The sequence below is a fragment of the Gymnoscopelus braueri genome (assembly GCF_963280865.1).
Source record: "Gymnoscopelus braueri genome assembly, chromosome: 12".
Taxonomy (NCBI): domain Eukaryota; kingdom Metazoa; phylum Chordata; class Actinopteri; order Myctophiformes; family Myctophidae; genus Gymnoscopelus; species Gymnoscopelus braueri.
Genome location: NC_137614.1, coordinates 19,865,858 through 19,890,903, shown reverse-complemented (window position 1 = coordinate 19,890,903; position 25,046 = coordinate 19,865,858). Strand labels below are relative to the sequence as shown.

The following is a 25,046-nucleotide window of genomic DNA, read 5'->3' as shown; positions in this document are numbered from 1 at the left end:
ACTGTCTTTCATTTTCAGTGGTGGAAAAAGTACTTTATGGGCGGCCATAGCTGAGTGGTTAGTGAGCCCGCCTAGGGAGCCAGAAGCCCTGGTTGCCACAGGTTCGATTCCAGGCCAGGTCAACATATGTGTCGATTAAATGAAATTTGTCCCTGAGCAAGACTCTTAACCCCTAATTGCTCACAGGTTTTCATTGGAAACAAGGCCGCAAGGACTTTCATGAACGACCTGTTAAAAGGAATTATCCTTATCCTTGCATTTTTTAGTAAAAGTATCAATACCACAATGTAGAAATACTCTAAAAAGTCTGGTATTCAGGATTTACTTGAGTAAAAGTACAAAAGTATTGGCAAATATACTTAAAGTACCAAAAGTAAAAGTACTCATTATGCAGAATGTCCCATTTCAAGTTTCCAAAATGTATAAAAATCTTTTAAAAATAGCAGATCTACAAGCTCACAACGCGATGCGGCGAAATTGTACTTAACTACTAGGCTACAGTACTAGAGTAAATGTACTTAGTTACTTTACACCACTGTTCACGTTCTCATCTTCCTTCCCACATAGGCTTATAGGTTACACTCAACTGGTAGGCGATTCCAGATTCTAAAATAAGAATAAGATAAGGATAAAGGCCTACCTAATGTTAGCAAAATGCCAAACCTAATGTGACTGGGAAACTAGGCTACAGTTTATCACACAAACGTGGTTCCATGGAGCCAGAAAGTGTGTGTGTGTGTGTGTGTGTGTGTGTCTGTGTGTCTGTGTGCTCATTTTGACAGTACATTTTGACAGTACATTTTGACAGTACTTTGCACTCAGTGGTCGATGAGCCAGTGTGTGTGTGTGTGTGTGTGTGCTGCTGCTATCGTTCTGCTTTTAACTCTAGATTCACAGCCATAGGGGTTTGTTTGCAAACACGCCCACCTCCCTTGCACCCCCCCCCCCCCTCCCTCTCAGTTTCTATCTCTATCTGTCACCCGGCAGTCTTTTTTATTAACCCCTGCGATCGTCCGTGCAGCCAGTCACACAACTCCTTTCCTCTGGACAGACCGGAGACTTTTAACTCTTGCCTCTGTGTTTATCCCAGTGTGTTGTGGTGAGGTATAACCGTGCATCAGGCCAGATGGAGGACTACCACAAACCTGACCAGCAGACCGTGCAGGCGCTCCGCAACATCGCCACCCGGCTCAGGATCAACTCCATCAAAGCGACAACCGCAGCAGGCAGCGGGTGAGAGGCTGGCCAACTGCTTAACTTTATGTGTATATTTAATTTATATATATATATATATATAATAATATATATTATTTAGGGTTATTTTAGGACTGTCGGGTAAACTGATGTTTTGATGTAGCCTATAATTATGTTTTAAACATATTTAGCTACTTATAGACCTACATAATAATATTCATTTAATGTAGGCTTCTGTCTGATCTCTGCAGAAGCGCGGGACCAATGAAGACCAAGTAGGCTTTACCTATAAGCTGCATAAAATCGAGTATGGGCTACGACTCCCTCTGCTTAGATTCTAAAATATGTTTAGTGTTTATCATAGGTTTGTCTTGCGTTGTGCGCAAATTATGTAGTCCATATATCCCTACTTTTTATTATGCTAGTTTATTTTATCGCCCGTTTAGCAATTGCTTTAAAGATTGACTTTGAATTGTGTTGACTTTGCGGCGAGGGCAATGAGATCCGCAAGCGTCAGTGCAATGAGTGAGAGTTTTGCACAACTATCAGTGGAAATGTAATTATGTAGTCAATCAATGCCAATCATTGTGCAATTATTAAGTTATCGGCCTGTATGGGCTTTTGAGATTATCTACTCCACGGATACACGCAGGTGCACAGAATAGATGCTCTACTCTTCTGCATCTTATTATAGCCCTAATGCTCTTTCCCTGGGTTATATAAGATAGAAGCGATGCGGCGCATCGTACAGTCGCTTTAATTAACACAAGTGGGTCGTACGTGATGCGGCGACCTGGACGTTTGAGATGCTGCAATGGAAGCATCGTCCGTTCACTGGCGGGAAGCCTGCATGGCAGCACCACCACACATCTGTCTACAGAGCAGTGGTTCTCAAAGTGAAGGCCGGGGACCGCCAGGGGTCCTTGAGGGGGCTCCACGGGGTCCCCAACTAAATTAGTTAATTGAGCATCGAAATCAGCTTAACTACTTCAACCCTATATACATTGGCTATTTGAAACCTTGACGTGATGCGATGCGTTGAGAGCTTGTAAATCGAGTATTAAAAAAAAAAATCTTTCTGACACATTTTAACAACTCCAATCTTGTATAGGCCTAGGGGTCCACGCCCAAATACACATTGGGAAAATACTGCTATAGAGGTGGAGAGATATATAACTGAAACGGGGAGTTAAATGGATAAATGAACACAGAGGGTTTTTATTTACTGTAGCCTATACAGTAAACCAGGTATGGAGAGTTTATGGACCCTCTCCATTGAGTTCTAAGATGATTTTTTTGGGTTGGGTTGGGTTTGGGATTTCCCCCTGCTTCTCATCCGTCACCCATCTTCATAAACTACCAAAAACATTAATCACAATGGCTATTACATACTTTGTATTGATGTGAACTCTATAGAATCTTGTTCATTTAATTTAATTCTGAAAGTGCAGTTTTCTGCTATTTGCTACTCTGAGGGATGAGACTTGGGGGCATTTAGTAAGCTTTTAATCCATCTTATCTTTTATTAATTTAACATCATCTCATTGATAAGCAGTCAACTATTCATTTCTATTATTTACTTTCACATTTCCTTCACTTATTATGCTTTTGTTTTTTGATCATGTTTTATTTGTTTGATCACATTTTCTTTTTCAGGATAATGAGGGAAAATATTTGATCGTGGGTGGCCACAGTGGCGAGGTATTATAAGCATGGAGTTTGGACCAATTTTTTTTATAAATAAATAGAATAAAAAGGGGCAGTTTACAAAAATAATACAATTGTTTCAGTTTCAGTCTCAGTTCAATTAAATTACTAATACCATTGTGTATATTGTGCATTTTATTACAGTGCTCACTTAGGTATAACCTGATTTGCTTGGTCTTGCCTGCAAAATATATGAATGATGTCCTCATTGTTAATCTGACACTACGACAGGGAATGCTATGTGCGTGCATGTGTGTGTGTGTGTGAGAGAGAGAGAGAGAGAGAGAGAGAGAGAGAGAGAGAGAGAGAGAGAGAGAGAGAGATGGTTAAAGATTCCTCCAGGAATTAACATGTATACGGAACATGCTTGTGTGTGTTTGTGTGTGTGTGTGTCTCTGTTTGTGCATGCATGCTGGCAATTGCTTGTTGTGTCCCGTACTGTTGTATGATGCCATGAACTTGAAGTTGATGCAATGTTTTTTTGTGAGCACAGTATCCTTGGTTGACTCACAAAATGTGGACATAAATAAATAATTTAAAGCTGCTTTGTGCAGAAATGAGTGATTTTGCATGCATGGTTGTTGACTTCTATCCATGTCCGTGTGTGTATGTTGTCTGCGTCTTTGTATTTCAGTCATCCTACATCATGCTGCAGTGTGGCAGAGATCATGTCAGTGTGTTTCTTCCACACCATGAAGTACCGCCCTGAGGACCCCCGCAATGCCAACAATGACCGCTTCATTCTCTCCAAGGTAACACACATACACATACAATGTCAAATCCCGAGTTTGAATCTAACTCTGAAATTGTGCAAATTGGACCCAAATGTAAATTATGTCAGGAACACACACACACACACACGCACACGCACTTGCACGCACACACACACACACACACACACACACACACACACACACACACACACACACACACACACACACACACACACACACACACACACACGCATGCACGGATGATGGATACATGTTGATGTATCAGAAGCGTTCTTATCTTCTTGTCTGTGTACAAGGCTGCAAGCTATGTCTGTGTGAGTTTGTCAGTATTTCTGTGTGCATATGTGTGTGTGCAGCGTATACTGTACTGTATGTCATGTTACTACATGTAGGTCATCCTGTCCCACCAATTTCTATCAGGAAGGCTTATGAGAGGAAGCCCTGAGTGCTTTAGTATTAGTAATCGGATGGAGTGACAGGGGTTTGGCCTGACTTTGGGTTTGGCACCAGTTCTGTTCTCATGTCACCGTAGAGCTCATTAAAAAAAGGATTCTCCCTGAACTCAATCCACTTCCATTCACTCTATCTCTGAGTAATTCAACTCTGTTCATGACTCTCAAATTGACTTTGATTAATACTGTCTCCTTTATTGTTTGTGCCTGTTTATAGAATATAATTTACACATGAGTTGTCAGACATGAGTTACATGAGTTGTTAATTTCTCTGATTTTAAACATGTGAGGAGAAGTGGGTAGACAATCTCATTCCAATAATAATGAATACATACAGGCCCACAAGAAGTCAATAAAATTACTGAGGTTTGATAACAGCTGCTGTTATAAGATTGTTTATTATCCGATTTACCAATGCAAAGAATACACTTAAATGCTCATGTTGTCTGAACCATGAATATGCTTTGGGTGGATTTGTACAGTGTGGTATAGAGATGGGCTGCCTGTACCACTTGATGCCTAACCTTTGACCTTTGCCTCCTCAGGGCCATGCGGCTCCTGTGCTGTATGCTGTGTGGGCAGAGACAGGCTACCTGAAGGAGAATGAACTACTTAACCTCCGCAAGGTGGACTCCATCCTGGAGGGACACCCTGTACCGGTGAGGACAGGAAGTAAAACGTAGCTCATATTTGCAATTTAGCAAATATGAGCAATTGAGCAATTCTCCTGAAAGCAAGAATACAAGAATGTTCCAGTAATGGTGGTTAATCCCACAGTGGCATGGGATCAAATTCAGAATGCCTTACAACCTAACCTTGTGTCTCAATAAAGAACATTCTGACTGGGCTGCCCACTCTCCTATAAAGTAAGATTGTGATATGCAGAAACAAAAAAGAAACATGTTAAACTAGAAAGGACACTCTGCAGAGCACATATATCTCCGCCAGGCTGTGTTGCCTAGCCAGGGATATGTAAGTCGTGGGTTTCAGCCCTCAGTGGGTTTTCAGAGATGAGGAAGCTGCATTTATACAACATACAGGGAATTTGCAGCTCTCTATAGAGGCCCCTCAACATGCGATTCCAATTTGGGGTTCCATAATATATTGCGGTTTTGTAATAAATAGACCCCTACTACTAATTTTGAAAGCCAATTAGAGCCAAACAATGTGGAATATCAAAACCCTGTTTGATGCTCATTGTCTCCCGAGATCATTTGTATCTAATTTGGTGAAGAAAATCATGTTTATGCAACAAACAGTGACATTTGTAGCATCTTTGGCACTTATGGGTCTATGTGGAATCGCTTTTGGCTCTACTGTTGTGTGACTCAAATTTGGGGTTCATTGGGCAATGCATTTATGATTTTGGGCATTTTGGCATGGAAAATGGAAATTTTAGATAGTGATAATGTGTAGCGATGTAGATAGACTAGTAGCAAGAAGTGTGTTTTGAATAAAGAGCAAAATTGCGGAAAATCTAGTTGGAAATAGGCGTGGTCTACATGGGGTGATGTGGAGACATTTTCACTGTATGATCTACAGTTAAAGAAATATGGGCCAAAATGTAAAGCGGCCTGCTATAGTGCCACCCTAAGGCCAATTTGAATAAGGGTTAAGAAGGGTTAGGAAGGTGTGAAATGTCTTCCTTGGCATACTGACTGCATCCATGATATTTGAATCTAGGGGCAAAAACATAATCTTCGGCTCCCGGCCTGGAGGAGATAACAAAATATTATGAAAGAAGAGTATTTTTACATAGTTTGAAACGGACTGGAGGGGGACTATTGTTGTAGTAAAATGTATACTAAGCATGCAGTTGGTTAATTTTGCAGGTATTTAACAGAAGGTAAAGTTACATTGTAAATAGCATTTAACTAGACGGCTATTCAGAAACACTGCAGCACAAAACCTGTCAGCACTTATCAGGATGTTGCTTCATCAGTGCCATATACTGTATAGTGTATGCCATATACTGTACACAGTATATGCTTTATCTTTAATGGCAAAGGGGAGAACACAGTTTGTCTATCCTACTGTACTATGAACACAGTCAAAGTACTGTACATTACTGTGTACACACACACACACACACACACACACACACACACACACACACACACACACTATACTCTGTTCGGACAGCAGAGATGTACAGTACGTGCACACACACACACACACACACACACACACACACACACACACACACACACACACACACACACACACACGCACACGCACAGTACACCGAACATACTGTACACAGACAATGCACAATGTTGACAGTTCACAGACAGTGAGTCTGTGACCAGAACATTCATGTCTGTAGGAGAGAAGAAAGGAGCAGAGGGCTGACTGCCTCTGTGTCTGGTCTCACAAACTCATCTTTGTCACTATCGCCCTGACTGGAAAACACACCAAAACATTTCATATGTCTGCCCTTTATCACAATAATCCACTTTATATTTAATGCTTTTGCTGTTTGCAAATATTGTGTATCTCATACTCTGTGAATCAAAAGGTATGGTACGGTATATATCTGTATATCATCTCATTGTGTGTGTCTGTCTGTGTTAACAGAAGCAACAGTTTGTGGATGTCGCCACAGGTTCCCTGGGCCAGGGGCTAGGAGCTGCCTGTGGAATGGCATACACTGGCAAATACTTTGACAAGGCCAGGTAAAACACACAATCGAACACACGCACGTACGCACACGCACATACGCGCGCACACACACACGCACACGCACACGCACACGCACACGCACACGCACACACACACACACACTGCTGACCAACACAGACACAGAATACACTCATAGCATCCCGCTGACCCTGTGCTGCCATGCCAGCAATGCCCCATCTGTGCTGACACAGTCCTTCAGAACTAACCTGCCTCGACAACACTGGCATGGCCTGACATTTACCAATCCACGCATAGAGTATGAGACCTGACCTAGCATCACATTTACCATTCAGACCCTAATGGATGAGATGTGAAATTAACCCTAGCGTCCCTATTCTGGGCAAACATTTGGCAAAAAATAGCAGACCTACAAGCTCACAGCACCATTCCATTGTGAGATTGCATTATTTTCAGTGAAGAGATTTGATGTAGAGGTAAAAAAAAAAAAAGAAGAAGGGAAAGAAGTGAGTGCAGGCCTAGTATAGACTGCTGGGGGGCTCTGGTCAACTAAGTATATAGGGTTTAAGTGGTTAATACTGTTAGTAGTAATATGGAGGTGTGTGTACTGAACAAGATTGGAGTGCATCTGAGAGAGATTAAACAGCACCCTAAAATACTGAGGAGGGGCGACCCGATAGCCAAGTCGTGAGGGTGTGTACCACATGGGCACTAATGCCTAACAGTGAGTCCCCCGGTTGATTCCTGGCCGGCTGGACCATTTGATCATTCAGCTCAATGGTCAATCAATTTATCTTTTTCATCTTTTAGATTCAAAATTCATGTTTTTGTATCAGAAATGTACATTTGAGTATTAGACTGATCCTAGTATGTACTCTAAGCACGAATCACATCACTTTTCCTAGATTCCCTTTTGTTGTGGCTTGCTCTAGAATGGTCCATGTGGGATTCTCTCTGACAATAGAGAGTGACTGAAACAAAGACACATGGCACACACATCAGGTTGTTTACCCTCATCACCCCTCACAGGCTTCTACTGTTGGCCATTGAGGAATGTTCATGCTAGGCTAGATGTTTGTTGTTGAAGGAGAGCTTGGTGTCTCCATCCAGAGCTATGACAAGTGAACCAGCTTTGCCAGGGTCATTCCATAGGCTTTCCTAGATGATCTATACAAAACAGATGGATAGATAGTGATTTGGCTTTAACACATGAGAAAGAAGTGCTGGTAAATCCATTACATGCTCATTCATTGTAATTTCTCCACTCAGTCAGTCTGTCAGTTAAGTGACAGACTTTGACACATTTTATTGTTGACAGAACAGAGGGGGGTTTATCTTGTTCTATTCTGTCTGCAGACAGCGTGAAACAATCAGTCTAGTGCACGCGTAATGTGTTGGCTGCTCTTGCTTTCTCTTACTCTGTCTCTCTCTTGCTATGTGGTGTGTCCCTATTCGCTCTCGCTTTCTCTGCATTTTGTGTGCACCCGATTTCTTCTGCTCTAATAATCACACATATGAGCAATTCCTCCATAATCTCTCTTGCTCACTTCATGTTGTATTTGTGTGCGTGCGTGCATGTGGGTGTGCGTGCGCGTGTGTATACTTTACGCTTGCGTACACCCGAATGCATGTGTGATAGTGTGCAAGTGACTGTGTCTATGTCTTACTGGGTGTGTGTTTGTGTTTCCTTCCAATACGCAGGGCTAATTCACAACAACATGAAGCATTAACGTTGACACAGAAGGCTTCAATATTGCTTTCATCACAAGTAAAAGCACACAGTTTAATGCAGGATTGATAAACTCTAAAGAATGCCTTTTGGGGGTGGAGCAATAGTGCAGAGGCAGTGCAGAACAGGTGTAATCTGCACTATAAACAATGTGTGTGTGTGTGTGTGTGTGTGTGTGTGTGTGTGTGTGTGTGTGTGTGTGTGTGTGTGTGTGTGTGTGTGTGTGTGTGTGTGTGTGTGTGTGTGTGTGTGTGTGTGTGTGTGTGTGTTTTATTGTTTTTATCAATGCAACTACTTTAGACCAAAACGTTGTGTCTGTATTACACTTTTTGCTGTAAGTGAAGACTCCTTTTTTCTTCTCATACATTGACTGCCTACTCCTACTGTCCTTTTAAGTGGGTTGTCCAAAGGACTTTCTTTTACTAAGACTTTATATCTGAACCCAAACAGACATTGTGAAATAACTTTAATATAACTTTAATAAAAAGTCAACTTATATTTTAGAATATGGAACAAGTACGTATTTTGGTAAAGTTGTGTTTTCTTGTGTTTGTTTTTTCTTACATTAATATTTACATTAGATACAGGGGGGTTGAGTTGCAGAGAATAAAGTATGAATGAACGCACCAAGCCAAGACTAGTGTTCACAGGCCAGAGCATTAATCACACAATTACAGAAAAGTCCTCATTGCTCGCACGCTTGTATGGGACCAGCTCAATTTACTAAAATGATTTGATTTAGCAAACAAGCCACGTTTGAAATGTAACTACCAATTGGTTAAATGAACGGTGTTGTGTATTCATGCTTTACACAAAGCCCACCGGATAGAATAATGGAATTAGTAGCAGCATCTCCAGGGATGGCATGTTCATAGATTTCTTAACTTGGTACTTTTGGCTCTATGGGTGAGAAGGTGTGGGTAAAACATAGCTTTCTGTATGCATGTGTGTTTGCGTGCGTCAGCTGGCTATAGAGTTGGGGTTGTTTGCAAGAAGAGGTGTCACCTTGTCTGTTTTTCTCACCTTCCACTTGGCAAAGGGAAACAGAAAGAGAACACAGGCACGCATGCACACAGGCATGTGTGCGTGCGTGCGTGCGTGCGCGCGCGCACGCACGCACACACACACACACACACACACACACACACACACACACACACACACACACACACACACACACACACACACACACACACACACACACACACACACACACACACACACACACACACACACACACACACACACACACACACAGAGAGAGAATTGTAGGTTCAGGCTTGTCCTTGTAGTCCATCACTCCAGCCCTGTTTCTATCGCTATAGCTTTCTCTCTTTTTCTCTCCCTCCCTCTCTCCCTTGATCTCTCCATCTCTTGTCTGCAGCCTCAGGAATTCCTTTCTTTGTCTTCCTCATCTGTGTTTGTTACCGCACCCCATTCCACCCCCCCCTCTCTCTCTCTCTCTCTCTCTCTCTCTCTCTCTCTCTCTCTCTCTCTCTCTCTCTCTCTCTCTCTCTCTCTCTCTGTGGTGAAGGTTGGAATGTGAGCCATAATGCTCCGTGTCTCTGCAGATCTTCCAGCTTTAATGAGAATGTGTCTATTTGACTGGAAAGCTGTCAAGAGTCGTTATTCCACGGAAGTGAGTAGTGAGGATGATCAGAGCACACATGGGGTGCGTAGGAGATAGTGCCCCTGTGTGTGTGTGTGTGTGTGTGTGTGTGTGTGTGTGTGTGTGTGTGTGTGTGTGTGTGTGTGTGTGTGTGTGTGTGTGTGTGTGTGTGTGTGTGTGTGTGTGTGTGTGTGTGTGTGTGTGTGTGTGTGTGTGTGTGTTAGAGGGTGATGGGTTGAGACAAGACAAAGAATTGTATGGAAAATTACCCTGCTCCTCTGCAAGAGACAATAGCACATGGTTTCACCTTGCCCTGTGTCCAGCAGTGGTGTGTCTTGCATCACTTTTCCTGTAGTATTAGTCTACAATTTATTTGCCAATAATATATAGAACTGTGCACTATCTATATCTCTCTATCTCTCTATCTCTCTATCTATCTATCTATCTATCTATCTATCTATCTATCTATCTATCTATCTATCTATCTATCTATCTATCTATCTATCTATCTATCTGTCTGTCTGTCAGTCTAGCTGTGTGTCTTTGTCATCATTTATGTATTATGGTGTGGCTGAAGGCCAAGCTGTCTAGAACAGGGTTTGTCTGTATGTCTGTCCCTTAAAAGTAGGGCAGCATAGCTCATGCCGTTACATGCATGACGTCATAAAACTGAACCAACTCTAACAACGGCTATATATATAAATGAATCGCTTAGTCACACCAACAGTGTTCTTGTGATTCACTTTTGTTTAGAGGGAGGCCACATCTTTTCATTTCGTTTTGTTTCAACCTTTATTTAATTCTTGGAAAACACATCTAGATTTTATTTAATCAGGTAGGTTAATTGAGAACTAGTTTTCATTTACATTTACAAATAATGACCTGGGCCAATTGCATTGATGCTCTTCCAAGTCTCTTAACCCTTTAAGACCTGGAACGCATCTGTGTCATTTTTAGATTTGAGCTAAAAAGCATTATTTTACACTTTGGCTATTCAAAAATGGCAGATATACAAGCTCATAGCGCGGCACAGAGTGCCGCGCTATGAGCTTGTAGATCTGCTATTTTAGAAAAATCAAGAAAATTTGTGCAAATCTTTGAATATATATTTTTTTAAAGCGAACATTTGTAACTCAAATCTTTGCTTCTGGGGGGTCCTTGGAACTAGATATTTTTAGATGGGGGTCCGCGGCCAAATACATTACATTTTGGGGTCCTTGACATGAAAACGTTTGAGAACCACTGATAGAGCAACATACGTTTTTTCAAAAAACTCTTAGGATATTTTGTAGAATCGGAGTCTTAATGGGTCTTAATTAAATAACAAATCTCTCCCCAGCTACCGTGTGTTCTGCCTGCTGGGTGATGGAGAGATGTCTGAGGGCTCTGTGTGGGAGGCCATGGCTTTTGCTTCTTACTACCAACTGGACAACCTCGTGGCCATCATGGACATCAACCGCCTGGGCCAGAGTGACCCAGCGCCCCTCCAGCACCACGTGGAGAAGTACCAGAAACGTTGCGAGGCTTTCGGGTGAGTGTTGAGGAGTGGACACACCGTGCGTGTGTGTGTGTGTGTGTGTGTGTGTGTGTGTGTGTGTGTGTGTGTGTGTGTGTGTGTGTGTGTGTGTGTGTGTGTGTGTGTGTGTGTGTGTGTGTGTGTGTGTGTGTGTGTGTGTGTGTGTGTGTGTGTGTGTGTGTGGCTGTTAGAGGGTGATGGGTTGAGACAAGACAAAGAATTGTATGGACAATTGTGTGGGTGCGTGCACAGTATACACATGTGTGTACTGTACAGTATATACATAAATGTGTGCATTTGTGTGTCTGGGGTTTTGTGGGATTAAGAGAGAGTGAGAGTGAATTCTGTTTATGTGTATTAACTCTTTCTAAAGTTGAATCTATGTTTGTTTTAGCTGGCAGTCTATCATTGTGGATGGCCACAGTGTAGAGGAGCTCTGTAAAGTACTCAGCCAGCCACGCCACCAGCCCCTTGCCGTCATCGCCAAGACCATCAAGGGCAAAGGCATCCCAGGTACAAAACTCCAACGCACTCTTTGATAATACTGCCTCATACATCATCATAATACTCCCCCGGCACTTAAACCACTTCTTGCCTATTGTATAGGCCAACACCTCTCACCCCTCGAGATCCACCTAATTAACCTACACAGTAAAATCGTCGGTGTTAATCTTTTTGTAACTCAGTATGGCTCTATGATGCCTTCCTTCACACAGGTGCTCAATGAAAGGTTCACTTGGTCTAATTAAAAACACGTCCCATTGTTAGGGTGGTTAAATATTTTTATGGTGCCACTGCTAACCTTTATTATGTAGATTGTGGCATTTGCACTCTAGAGGTAATGGGGTCGTAAAACAATGACATAACACATGACTGCAGCATTATTTCATTTTCATTGCACCCTTTCATGACACACTTCAAGAGAAAGTCGCCGATTCAGGACACCCCCTCACCCCTCAACACACACACACACACCGCTGAATTCTTTAAACCCACATACCACAAAACAATGATGAGCTAAAATGGTTATGAAACAGGACAAATGTTAATACCTTGCTTAACACACCCTAACCCACAGGTTGGCACTCTAACAAAGGTTATACCAATAAGACACAAGGTTAAGACCTACAACGCACTAAGACACATGGTCCGAGAGGCGTTGTAATCCAGGCAGCGGTTCAGTGGTTTAGCTACATCAGCTCAGTAATCCCTCAGAATGTGTAGGGCACACTCTGACCCGCAGCTCATTGTGTAGTGTTGTGATAACAGTGTATGCACACACACGCCCACACCCACGCGTGAGAGAGAGATATAACAGAGAAGGAGAGAGAAAGAGACATTACTCCAGCTCTCCATTTAAAAATCGATGAGTGCACACAGTTAAACATCTTGAATCAGAATCTGACATAAGTCAGTAAGTAAGGTTGCAGGTACAAGGAATTTAACCTGGTTGGTTGCTCTCTAGGGTCACACAAATATAATGTACAATTCAGTCAGACACTTTCATCAGGATTAACCATTAATTGCAATGATAGTGCATTCATTTTGGCGGTGTGACTCTTCTCCTGTGATACTACCGATTATCTGTGCAAGTATGACACAGAATCTGAGATCACTAACCCCCCAGAAGCAGAGCCTAAGACACAGAGTTATTGCCTGAACATAAAATGGAACCCTGGAAGAGCATACGTTAAGCCTCAAAAGAAATGTCTGACTGCCGTGCCTGCCTGAACTATTGCGATGTTCGATATAAATATGGTATATTAATATAAATTCTAGAAATATGGTATCAATAAATAATATGAAAGTACATTGTGCATTGTCCAACATTCATCATAGGCTATAGATTAATTGTCAGTAATTATAAAGAGTTAAGTGTTGGCTTTAATGTCCATGTAAGAAAGGGTGAGAGAAAGAGAGACAAGTTTAAAGAGAAGAGTGTGTATATGATGTGTATATGTATATAATATTGCCTCAGATGTCGTGCCCTTTGGCCTATAGAGATTAGCATTAATCCACTGAGATGGACTTCTGCATGCCTGACAGGTGTGCAAGGTTTGCAAGGTCGAATACTGTATATACAGTATACACACACACGCACACGCGCACACACACACACACACACACACACACACATTCATTTGGGTTGGGCATTTGAATCTTGGTTAATATGATTGACTAGAGGTTCGGGCCGCTACCTGGCCCTCACATCTAGAGTTCGGCCCACTACGTAGCCCTCACACTTACGTCGCACTGCAGATCCGACCAATTTGTCTGAGTCATAGTGTTGTGGGCTTTGTCAGAGTAGCCTACCCATTGTACCCATCTGTCTGTGTACCATGACCGCGCGCGAGGCGGTGTTGATGTCTCGGAGGTACCGAGACTAGGGGGGACGATGATTTTAGAATCTGAGTCGCCTTAAGGTCACTTCGCAAAGTTCGGCACGGCGAAAACGAGTGCACCTTTTTCAATCTGACTGGTTACCCAATCATACTGTAGCATATACACACACACATTTTCTAATGCATTTTATGTGTGATTGTTCTCTTTTCCAGCGGCTGAGGATAAGATGGGTTGGCATGGGAAGATCCTCCCTAAAGACATGGCAGACAGTGTGGTGAAGGAGCTACAGGGACACCTCGTTAGCAGCAGCAAGCGCCTATACCCTGCACCGCCCAGTGAAGACGCTCCACCCGTCAGCCTCCGCAATATTCGCATGCCAAGCGCACCCAGCTACAAAACTGGGGAAAAGGTGCTCAGAGTGTACACTCTCGGAGTTAAATTAACACTGAGGATTTTATTGTGTGACTGGAGAAGTTATTCAGAGTCAGTGAATGTGCAATGAGGGGGAAAAGTTACAAAGATTGCTCCTGTATTTCACGAGCAAGCAAGAATGACTACATCTCTATCCATGTATGTTCTGTAGATCGCCACACGGAAGGCCTATGGAGCTGCTCTTGCCAAGCTGGGACGCTACAACGACCACGTCATAGCTCTAGACGGAGACACCAAGAACTCCACCTTCTCTGAGCTCTTCAAAAATGAACACCCTAACCGCTATGTGGAATGCTACATCGCAGAGCAAAACATGGTAAGATCTAGCCTAGCATGTCATAACATTGCTCAATGGCCAACAGTAGGAGAAGCCTGTTGTTGTGATAGGTGTGTGTGTGTGTATGTGTGTGCGTGTGTGCGCACGTGTGTTCGTACGTACGTGTGCATGTGTGTGTGTACCTGTAAATGTATGTATTTAGGGATGTGCAAGATTGACCTAAATCAAAGTCGATTATCCTACTGCCATTAATAATGAATCACGATTATTTGAATATTCGACCACGCATCTAGATCACATAGATTACATTAGATCACATAGAATACATTGCATCTATATCATTGGCCATGTTAGATGCAAAGAATAACACACAAACACAGACTCTCTGAACCCCATCGTCATTCAAGCAAGACTTGAAGCACAGCGCAATGTCTCAGACTAGTGACCAGTGATTCTCAACCTTTTTGTCTGGCGACCTCCAAAATAAGTCTCGCTACCCCCCTTCCTTCACAACCGATCTAGCAGCATACATGGACTGAACACTCACGCGCTGTGAGCGCACACTGAACAAACACGTGCATGCACACATACAGACTGCTGTAATAGGCTAAATAAAATACTGAAATCAACTAACTATAATAGTTCAGGGGGTTATTCCTTTAATACAAGTAGCCTACATTGTCTTGAATGGCTGAGTAACATTACAACTCGGACTGAGGGTAAAATAATTCCTGCAGGTCCAAAAACTCTGCTGGTTTATCAATGTGATTTGGATGTTTACTACTTGTGTGTCGAACATAGAGCATAGTGTGAATCCACACACAAACTGTTGCCTACTAATTAAATACTCTTCTTCAACCACTACAATGTACTGTAGCTACTGCCTTTGGACCGCAGTATAGCTACCGCCCCCACAAAAATATAAAAATGTAAAGTTATAATAAAAAATTATAAAACAATTATGATATATATTTGTTTATAATCGACTTTGAACCCTGGGAACGAATAATCAAATATTTGATTATTCTGACACATCCCTACTAGTATGTATATGAAGCAAGGTCTAGCAAAGAGAGAGCTGATCTATAATTTCACCTAAATGTATTCTACTCTTATATGGTCAGGAGTTTTGGCACATTTTGTACAGTATAAACTCCTTCCTGAGCTGTGACTTTATCCTGATGCTCTTTTAATTAACCTTTGGTTTGTTTCACTGATTCACCTTATAATGTCACCCTAATCAAATTATTCTCCTCTGCTGCCCAAGATTCCATTGAGAAAGATAATTACTGTCACCCACATTATTATTATCCCCATTTTACCATCATCAACATCATTATTCCAGTTAATGAGCCTTTGTTTTGTGCCCGTGTGACTCTCGGTGCTGCCAAACAACAATAGGCCCCCAGAAAATAGGTCACTGGCTATCTGCATTAATTAAATACTGTAGCTTCGTCGCTGTGATGTCACATTAAATATTAAGTGATTCCGGTATTGAGCTTACACAGCATCATGCCATATGGCAGTGACAGTATTGCTTATTATGCCCATTAGATTACTGTGCATATAATGATTGGTTCCTTTTTTGTCCCTATTGTGTCTTACTGTAGTTTCTAGAGTGCCATATGGCAGTGACAGTATGGCTTATTATGCCCATTAGATTACTGTGCATATAATGATTGATTATTTTTTTTGTCCCAATTGTGTCTTACTGTAGTTTCTAGAGTTAACTAACAGCTAATCAATTAAACTAAGTTATACGTTTCCCTCCCTAACTTTATGCACTGTAATAACTTTCATAATGGCCAATCAAATTCACCTAAGGTGAGCCTGCTGTTCTCAGACTGCCCTCTCACTCCCTTGAAAACAATGAACAAATGGTTTTGATACACAAGTCTATAGCTAATGAATAAACAAACACAAACGCCTAAGATTTTTATAGAAATATTTCTTTCCTCCTTACAACCTTTCCTCTTCTCTCTCACTTCTGTTCTGTAAGTGAGCATGACAACATGACAGCTTGCACTGTATCAGAGACATGTTTAATAATCAATAACTAACCATTTGTTGTTTCGTACAGGTTAAATACTCAGTGTTCATTTATCCATTTGCAACAAATGGACCATTTGATTACATTTGTGCACTCTCAGTCTCAGAGATAAGGGAAAGGGAGTATTTTCTGTTCCCCGGGGAGGGGAAATTACTTTTACTGCATCACCCAGCAGATGGGAGTATTTTCTGGTCCCCAGGGAGGGGAAATTACTTTTACTGCATCACCCAGCAGATGGCTGCTCAGATGGCTCAGATGAGCACACAGGCAGAGCTGTTAGGGGTTAAATGTCTTGTTCAGGGACACTTCAAATATAGTAGACTCGGAGAGCCGAGGGCAAACCGGCGTCCTTCTGATTCCCAGCTGGCATCTCTACCCACTGAGCTACGGACGCCCTTCAATTAACAATGAATTTATTGTGTATTTATCCTCTCCTCTCTACGCTCCACCTCTTCCTTCCTCTTCTCACTCACTTCCTCTATCCTTGTCCCTCTCTCCTCCCTCCCTCCCCTCCCTAGGTGAGCGTGGCGGTCGGCTGTGCCACGCGGGACCGTAACGTGGTGTTTGCCAGCACCTTCGCCACCTTCTTCACCCGGGCGTACGACCAACTCCGCATGGCGGCCATCTCCGAGAGCAACATCAATCTCTGTGGCTCCCATTGCGGCGTCTCTATCGGTCAGTGTCTCTCTCCACCATTCACAGCCTGGACTCACTGACCTTTGACCCTCTCTAGATTATAGAATAGAGACATTGTACACACATATGGGTTGCATACAAAAGGAAAACTTTGCAGATTTTCAACCTAAATCCCATTGTTATGATGTGAGGAGATCAGTAATATAGTGTGACCAAAAATACCCAATGTCTTCAGTGTATTTCTCTATGAAATCTTTTAGTTGCATAAGGTCATGTAAACGCTTCATTTCACATCACTGGACAGGCACACTGTACGCGAATGACGTGAAACGATGCGTTTGAACATCATCGTTTTGCGGAGAAATAAACAGAAAACGATAAGAATATTTTTTGCCACATCATATCATTGATCTCCTCACATCAGAACAATGGGATAGGTTAAAAATCAGAAAGGTTTCCTCACACTCAGAGTATTCCCTGGGGTTTTACTTTGTATGTGGGTTGAATCTCTCGTCTTCACTGCTGTATTCTGTGGTTCTTGATGTTCCTAAATCCTGAACTCGTTTCTTCACCTCTTCTGTTGGTCCATTCCTGCGCCCCGTATCAGTTCTCCTCCCCTCCCTCCTCTCTCCCTCCCAATGTTTCTGTGTCACGGAAGTGGTGGTGAGGAGGCGGCCCGATACTCTCTAACCTCCTCCTCCTCCTCTATCTCTTCCTCTCCACCTCCTCAGGTACATTGCATGTCCACAGTGCCTGAATGCATGCATGTCCACTAATGCCTCCAACAATGTCAAATATCACTAAACCTAATTGTGTGTGTCTGTGTCTGTGTCTGTGTCTCTGTGTGTGTGTGTGTGTGTGTGTGTGTGTGTGTGTGTGTGTGTGTGTGTGTGTGTGTGTGTGTGTGTGTGTTTGTGTGTCAGGCGAGGACGGGCCCTCTCAGATGGGTCTGGAGGACTTGGCCATGTTCAGAGCCATCCCCACGGCAACAGTGTTCTACCCTAGCGACGGTGTCTCCACCGAGAAGGCTGTGGAACTGGCCGCCAACACAAAGGTACCCAGAATATACTATAAAGAAGGTGTCTAAATCCAAAAAGGGACTGATAGAAAGGGATTTATGTATTGAAAAGAACAAATACATATAACATTGAATAATTATTGAATAATAAATACTGTATGCGTTTATCACTCGTGTTTCAGGGTCTCTGTTTCATCCGAACCAGTCGTCCAGAAAACAACGTCCTCTATAACAGCAACGAGGACTTCCATGTTGGACAGGCTAAGGTTTGTAGTTCATGCACACCAGAAAATATCACAGAAATGAGTAGCGGCCTCTATACTTATTGAATTAGAAATGGATAAATTAACTTAAAGTATTTGACTGTGTATGTGTAGTCTCACGTAGGCAGACATATCAGAGATATCTGCCATTGTCACCATTACGTCTGGTGACGTTTAAATTCAATGTAGGGGCTTGAACTGGGTGGAAAAGGTTTGGAGAAAATAATTGTATTACCGAACCAATGCAAAGACTTGGTGGTCCTAGGGCGATACCAGGATTGGTTTTCAAAGCATTGGGCTTACAGTAGGTTTGTTAGCGGAGGTCTAGCCCATACATTGAATTTAGATGCCACCAGATGTATTGGTAGGCGGAGAGCTCTAATTCATCTGGCTATGTGAGACTAGTGTACTTCTAACACATTTTTAAAAAGATTAGTGGCAGTTGTAAAATACGGTAGTTTTTTCTTTTTTTTTGTTCCTTTTTATTTCACATTAATACAACTATTCATCCAGTCTACATTATGTCATTAAATGGTTTTCTACCCTTCAGGTTGTGTACAAGACTACTGATGACCAGGTGACTGTGATTGGAGCAGGAGTGACTCTCCATGAGGCTCTGGCTGCAGCTGAACAGTTAAAGAAAGGTACAGTACAAAGCAGAGGGATGGGGGAGTTTTAAAGATACTGTAGTTCCCTTCTTATTATACATTAATAAGAATAGATGGGAACTAGTTCCCTGGTTACCAGTTAAGCTGAGCTTCATGGAAACTCGAGCTAAGGTACGTCATGGGCTCTTATAAACTGATGTTGACAGACGTTGAGTGTGCTTTCTGCCAGCAACATGGCATCAGATGTCCTGCAATGCAAAAGTACCTCATTTGACATTGAAGAAAAGCAGTGCTTTGTCTTTGTTCTTTGCTTACCGTTTGACTGTTTGGTTAAGTCAAGAAGAGATACTTTTTCAAAGTTTGCACAAAGCAATTTAGCTTTAAGTAAGTAACTAATTTCTTGTTTTGATTATGTGTGTTATATTATCATACTAACTAAACAAAACAAAACTTTCTTGCCTCCACTCCCAGAGAGAATCAACATCCGTGTGATTGACCCGTTCACCATCAAGCCCATAGACTCCAAGACCATAATTGAGAATGCCAAGGCAACCAGGGGACGCATCATCACAGTGGAGGACCACTACTATGAAGGTGGGTACACAAAAACAAGATATAAACAAAAATAAACAGTGCTGGGCCCAAAGGTGTGACATTCTGTGTCACATATTCCCATTCTGTGTCGCATATCTCTCTCCTCACCTTCCTTTCTCTCTCTCCGCTGTATTGTGAAATAAAGCACATGCACCCCAGACAAATTTCAGTTTGAACTGACAATAAATTATTATCGTATCGTATTGTTCCCCAAAAATATGTTTTAAAAAAAAAAAGTAATGGAAACGGTTCATTGACACAACAAAGAACAGTCACAAAGGAAAAGTGCAACAAATAAAAAAAACAATGATGATGACCAGAAAGCAACTAAATGCAGCTACAAAAAAATCAAGAAAAGAAAAAGCCAAAAGGGTTGTGTTTGTTCTGCATAAGGGGTCAACATTCAATTAGACTAATAATATAGCAGCAGCCAGCTTTACAAATGTCAAAATTCATGCATATAAACAAAGACATTAGTTTTCCTCAGTTCCCTAAACATTAGCTTTTTGGAGATACATTCTGCATCATACTGATGTCATACAGACATAGAAATCAAGGCCAAATCATAGGGCTTAACAACAAATAGAATAGTAGATGGAAGCTAGGAAAGGTGGATGGGGGGGTGAAGGTATGGAGGAGAGCATGGAAGGGTGGAGAGAGGAGAGGAGAAAGAAAAGCAGAGATCTGAGACACAAGAGGTAGGTGAAGAAAGAGCGAGGGGAAGATTTGACATTGAAATTGATAAGAGATAGATAAGATAGATAGAAACATAGAATAGACAAATAAAATAAATGAATGAGGAGAAAAGTGAAAGGAAGAGAGAGGAAGAGTAGTACAGAAGAGGGAGAAGTCAGGAGTATCTGTCATTGGTTTTATTTTGTTTAATTTCTGTGTGACCTTTGGGCTCTCATTGACCTAGATACCAACACAGTCCAAAATTGACTTCCTCCCTCCCTCCCTCCCTCTCTCACTCGCTTTAGATTTCTCCATCTCTCTCCTCTTCTCGCTGTATTTTTCCATGTGTGTTGTGTGTAAATACTATATGTCCTGCATTTAGTTTCAATCACTTCTCTCGTGATACTACATCTGATGACAGAACGAAAGTGTGTGTGTGTGTGGGTCATTACCTACGTCACTCGCTTGAAATTGTTGCTGTAGATGAGCGACACTGTTGCACTACAAAATATAACAAGTGGACCCTCGAGAACAGTGGGTCTCAAACATCTAGGACCCCCAAATATTTTCTGCCAGGGACCCCATAAGAGAAGATGTATGTTGTTTACATTAGTTTAGATTTTGTGCAGAATTCTACAACTGTCTAATACTGTACAGTAGGTGGAGAGAGTGAAACCTATTATCCTGAATAGTCATTCTTATGTTTTCATTTTGCTGGGGACCCCCTGGAATCCCCTCCAGGACCCCTGGGGTCACTTTGAGAACCACTGCCCTAGAAATGACCAGCCTTTCATGCACACACTCTTGAACGCATGTTTGCACACACACGCATGTATGCACACACAGACACACACACACACACACACACACACACACACACACACACACACACACACACACACACACACACACACACACACACACACACACACACACACACACACACACACACACACACACACACACACACACACACACACACACGACATTCATCGTCATGCTACATAGATAGAAGATAGAAGCATGCAAATGCACAAGCACATGCCTCCCACACACACATACGTCTGCATGCACACATTTGAATAATTTGTACATTATCAAAATATTTCAGGTTTAATTTTATTAAGCAGATAAACAAAAGATATGAAGTGAGTCAATCTTTAAATGCATAGTTTTTAACACACGCACACACACACACCCGCACACACACACACACTTATACTGCACATTTACATGAATAGATTATGACAGGCCAGTATGCAAGGGTCAGGAAGATGGCACGGTTGGGGGCGTCCGTTCATAGACACAGCAGGGAACCAGGGTTAGAGAGGGTTGGAGGTTGAATCGCAGGGGGTACAAATGTGTAGAGAGGGATAGGTCTGACAGTGGTAGCTGCGGGTGATGGTATATTGGCGTGTGTATGTACAGCATATGTGTGTGTGGGGGGGCAGACTGAACAAAGGATAAAGCTGTCAAAGAACATTATGTTTTAGCAATGTGTGTGCATGTGTTTATACGGTACCAATGAGGGGGGCTTAACAATATAGGGGCACAAGGGGTGGAGGCTCAAGGCTATTGAGGGGGATGTCACACAAATTATTAGTCCCAAAGTACAGATGGGTTCATGGCTAGTGCAACGCCACACCTCCCCACCCCCACTCTATGCCTTGCCTCAAACACCTCCATACCAAAGCTGTTCCTCACTCCCATCTTCACACTCAATGTGACAATTATCTTTCGCGATTGTGTGGGAGAGGACTCAGAGAGGGGATGAAATAACCCGGGCAAGGAGTGAGAGATGGGTGGAGGGTGGAGGAGAGTGGAATGAGTATACCTGTAGGTGGAGGTGGAGAAGACAGAGAGGAGGAATTAAGAAAAGGATGAAGGCGAGAGAGAAAAAAAGAGGGGGAGTGGTTGGAGAGGAGAAACGATGGAAAGAGTGATAGAGAGACAGAGAGGAGGGAGAAAGCATTGGGAGGGCGTTGTCATTCTTGTCAGTGAACATCACATCACAGCTGAACTCTACTGACCATGGAGGTGTGAGTGATCTGATATGACAGCTGGCTGGAAGACAAAGAGGAAAGGAGGGAAGGAAGGAAGGAAGCAGGGGAGGGAAGGATAGAAGGATAGCAAATGTGAAGGACATAAGCATAGGAGGAAGTGAGGAAATAAGAATGGTATGAAGGATTTGCACCTTCTGATGGCTGCAAATATGAAACGAAGTGTATAGTAAGTGTGTTAAATATAAGAGCACAAAATTAGAGCTAGAAATATTTTTGCTTTAAAACGTCATTGTAGGAATTAAAAAAAATCTTCCACTGTTATTATTCATTGCTTTTTTTCTTTTTCATTCAAAAAGTGTACATTTCCAGGGTTTCCTCTAACATTTACAGTTTTAAATCCTTTAACTCTGTTCATGAGAACAGAATGTTGGAATGATCATCAGACCCAAGTCTTTCTTCCCAGCATGAGTTGATCTGACATTACATTACGGTCATTTAGCAGACGTTTTTATCCAAAGCGACTTACAATAAGTGCATTCAACATAGGTAGGCAAGAAAACTACTAATCACCGGAAGTCTTAAGTGCATTCTCTTCTAAAACAAGCAACTAAGAGTATACCAAGCGAGCGCTAAGGTAAAAGTGCAATATATCAGCTACCTACTTTCTTAAACAGATGAGACAAATAGGAAACTCAAATGAGCAAGAGCTTAAACCAATAAGTGTATCAAAATAAACAAGATCCAATAAAACAAGAGCTCATACAAATAATTAACAACAAATAGGCAAGGCTAAATGGAAGGGTCAGGGTTTCCTGCAGAGGTGGGTTTTCAGCCTGCGGTGAAAGATGGGCAGTGACTCTGCTGTCCTGACATCAGTGGGGAGTTCATTCCACCACTGTAGGGCCAGAACAGAAAAAAGCTGTGACTGCGTAGATCGGCCAGAAGGACCACTGAGCGACGGGGAAACCAGTCGCCCCAAGGCGGCAGACCGAAGTGGTCGGAAAACACTGCCAGGGCTGCCTTTATAGTCCTTGAGATGTGATGGGCCTTCTCCCAGACACTTAGCAAGGCACTTGATTGGACTAGCCTGCTTAACTGCTCAACTGCTTTAAGCCTACTGCTTCAAACACAATACTAATTCAAATACAACTGATACAAACTAACAACAGCCTACTGCTTAAAGCACTAATATACTTAAGCACTCAACGTACAACAATAGCAACCTGTTAGATAAGAAAATCCTATACTTAGACTACACCAGATGAGTTCAGTAGCTCAGGTCTCTCCAGAGTTTGAAAGCGCACTGAAGAAAACACTAGATGTGATGTCTTCTCCCAGACACTTAGCAAGGCACTTGATTGGGCTAGCCTGCTTATAACTGCTCAACTGCTTTAAGCCTACTGCTTTAAACACAAATACTAATACAAATACAACTAATACAAACTAACAACAGCCTACTGCTTAAAGCACTAATATACTTAAGCACTAAAAGTACAACTAATAGCAAAAATTACATTTTGATTAACTCGGTTCCACAGACAAATATTGTGAAAATATAATTATTTTGATTAAAAAGGTCTTAGAAGTCCTTAAATTGTCACTTCACTGTCATCTGGGGACCCCCTGGGGGTCCCGAATCTGACTCCCCTGTTCTCTCCATTGAATTGATCTCTCCAGGTGGTCTGGGCGAGGCAGTGTGCTCGGCCGTGGTGAATGAGACAGGCTTCACCGTCCACCGCCTGGCTGTGTCACAGGTGCCCCGCAGCGGAAAACCCAACGAGCTGCTCCGGATCTTTGGCATCGACCGCGACGCCATCGCCCAGGCGGTACGCAAGATGCTCAGCAACTCCGCCAACGCCAAGTAAGATTGGTGGTTCACACAGCGGCTGCCATGAACACGACAAACGGACGCTTCGGTAACTGGTTGTGTCACCATGGAGACAACAACAACAACAGAAGAAGAAAACACATGGGGAGGGAAAAGCACCTCTGGCCTCCCCACACATGCTCTTCCTCCCTCCCTCCACGACAAACAGTTAGTAGACCTATGGATACAGTGTTCATTTGAGGAAAGTAAGCGAAAGGAAATTTATATTTCAGTTTCAAGTGTCATTGTTGTGGTTTTGATATCCATCCCCTTCACTCCACCCCATTCTCCCCTTGAGTTAACCCAATCCTCCCCCAACCCTAACCATGTTCCTGTGTGATGTCAGTAAACACACCCTAACACACCAACCCTGTCTAACCCTACATAGCTCCCAGAGAAAATTCCAGTACTGATGTAGTCAGTAAAATCAGTAAACGTGTTTTGAAGTAAAAGTGAAGTTATTATTTTGTTCCTCTGTGGAATCCGGTCACATTTTTGGAGGCTGCTACTGTATATCATGTCTCCTTGAACCCACATCTACTTTGTATAATCCCTCGACCCCACTACAGCGAGCAGTGTGTGGAGGAACTTTTGGTCTTTTTGAGCACTGACTGTTTTTAATCATTTTGATCCTGACATAGCAGGGACTGTTTCACAACAATAAAAGGAAAAAGGTTTCTTCACAATGTACGTGTCTTG

General features: G+C 42.4%; 1 protein-coding gene across 1 annotated transcript; it reads left to right on the top strand.

The window, feature by feature from the left end:
• The first annotated feature begins 1,095 nt into the window (after positions 1-1,095).
• On the top strand, positions 1,096-24,944 carry LOC308096172 (transketolase-like). Its single transcript, XM_080443497.1, has 14 exons — positions 1,096-1,233; positions 3,536-3,653; positions 4,633-4,746; positions 6,665-6,762; positions 11,405-11,596; positions 11,976-12,094; positions 14,137-14,333; positions 14,508-14,672; positions 17,202-17,358; positions 18,243-18,373; positions 18,520-18,603; positions 19,151-19,244; positions 19,680-19,802; positions 24,158-24,944. The coding sequence occupies exons 1-14, from the start codon at positions 1,127-1,129 to the stop codon at positions 24,343-24,345; spliced, it is 1,887 nt and encodes a 628-aa protein (XP_080299623.1). The 5' UTR covers positions 1,096-1,126; the 3' UTR covers positions 24,346-24,944.
• The last annotated feature ends 102 nt before the right edge of the window (positions 24,945-25,046 follow it).

Excerpts from the sequence above, each read along its gene's own strand:
- LOC308096172 (XM_080443497.1), top strand. The coding sequence starts at position 1,127 with ATGGAGGACTACCACAAACCTGACCAGCAGACCGTGCAGGCGCTCCGC. Across the intron at positions 4,747-6,664 it reads TGGAGGGACACCCTGTACCG|AAGCAACAGTTTGTGGATGT; the intron begins GTGAGGACAGGA and ends CTGTGTTAACAG. Across the intron at positions 14,673-17,201 it reads ACATCGCAGAGCAAAACATG|GTGAGCGTGGCGGTCGGCTG; the intron begins GTAAGATCTAGC and ends TCCCCTCCCTAG.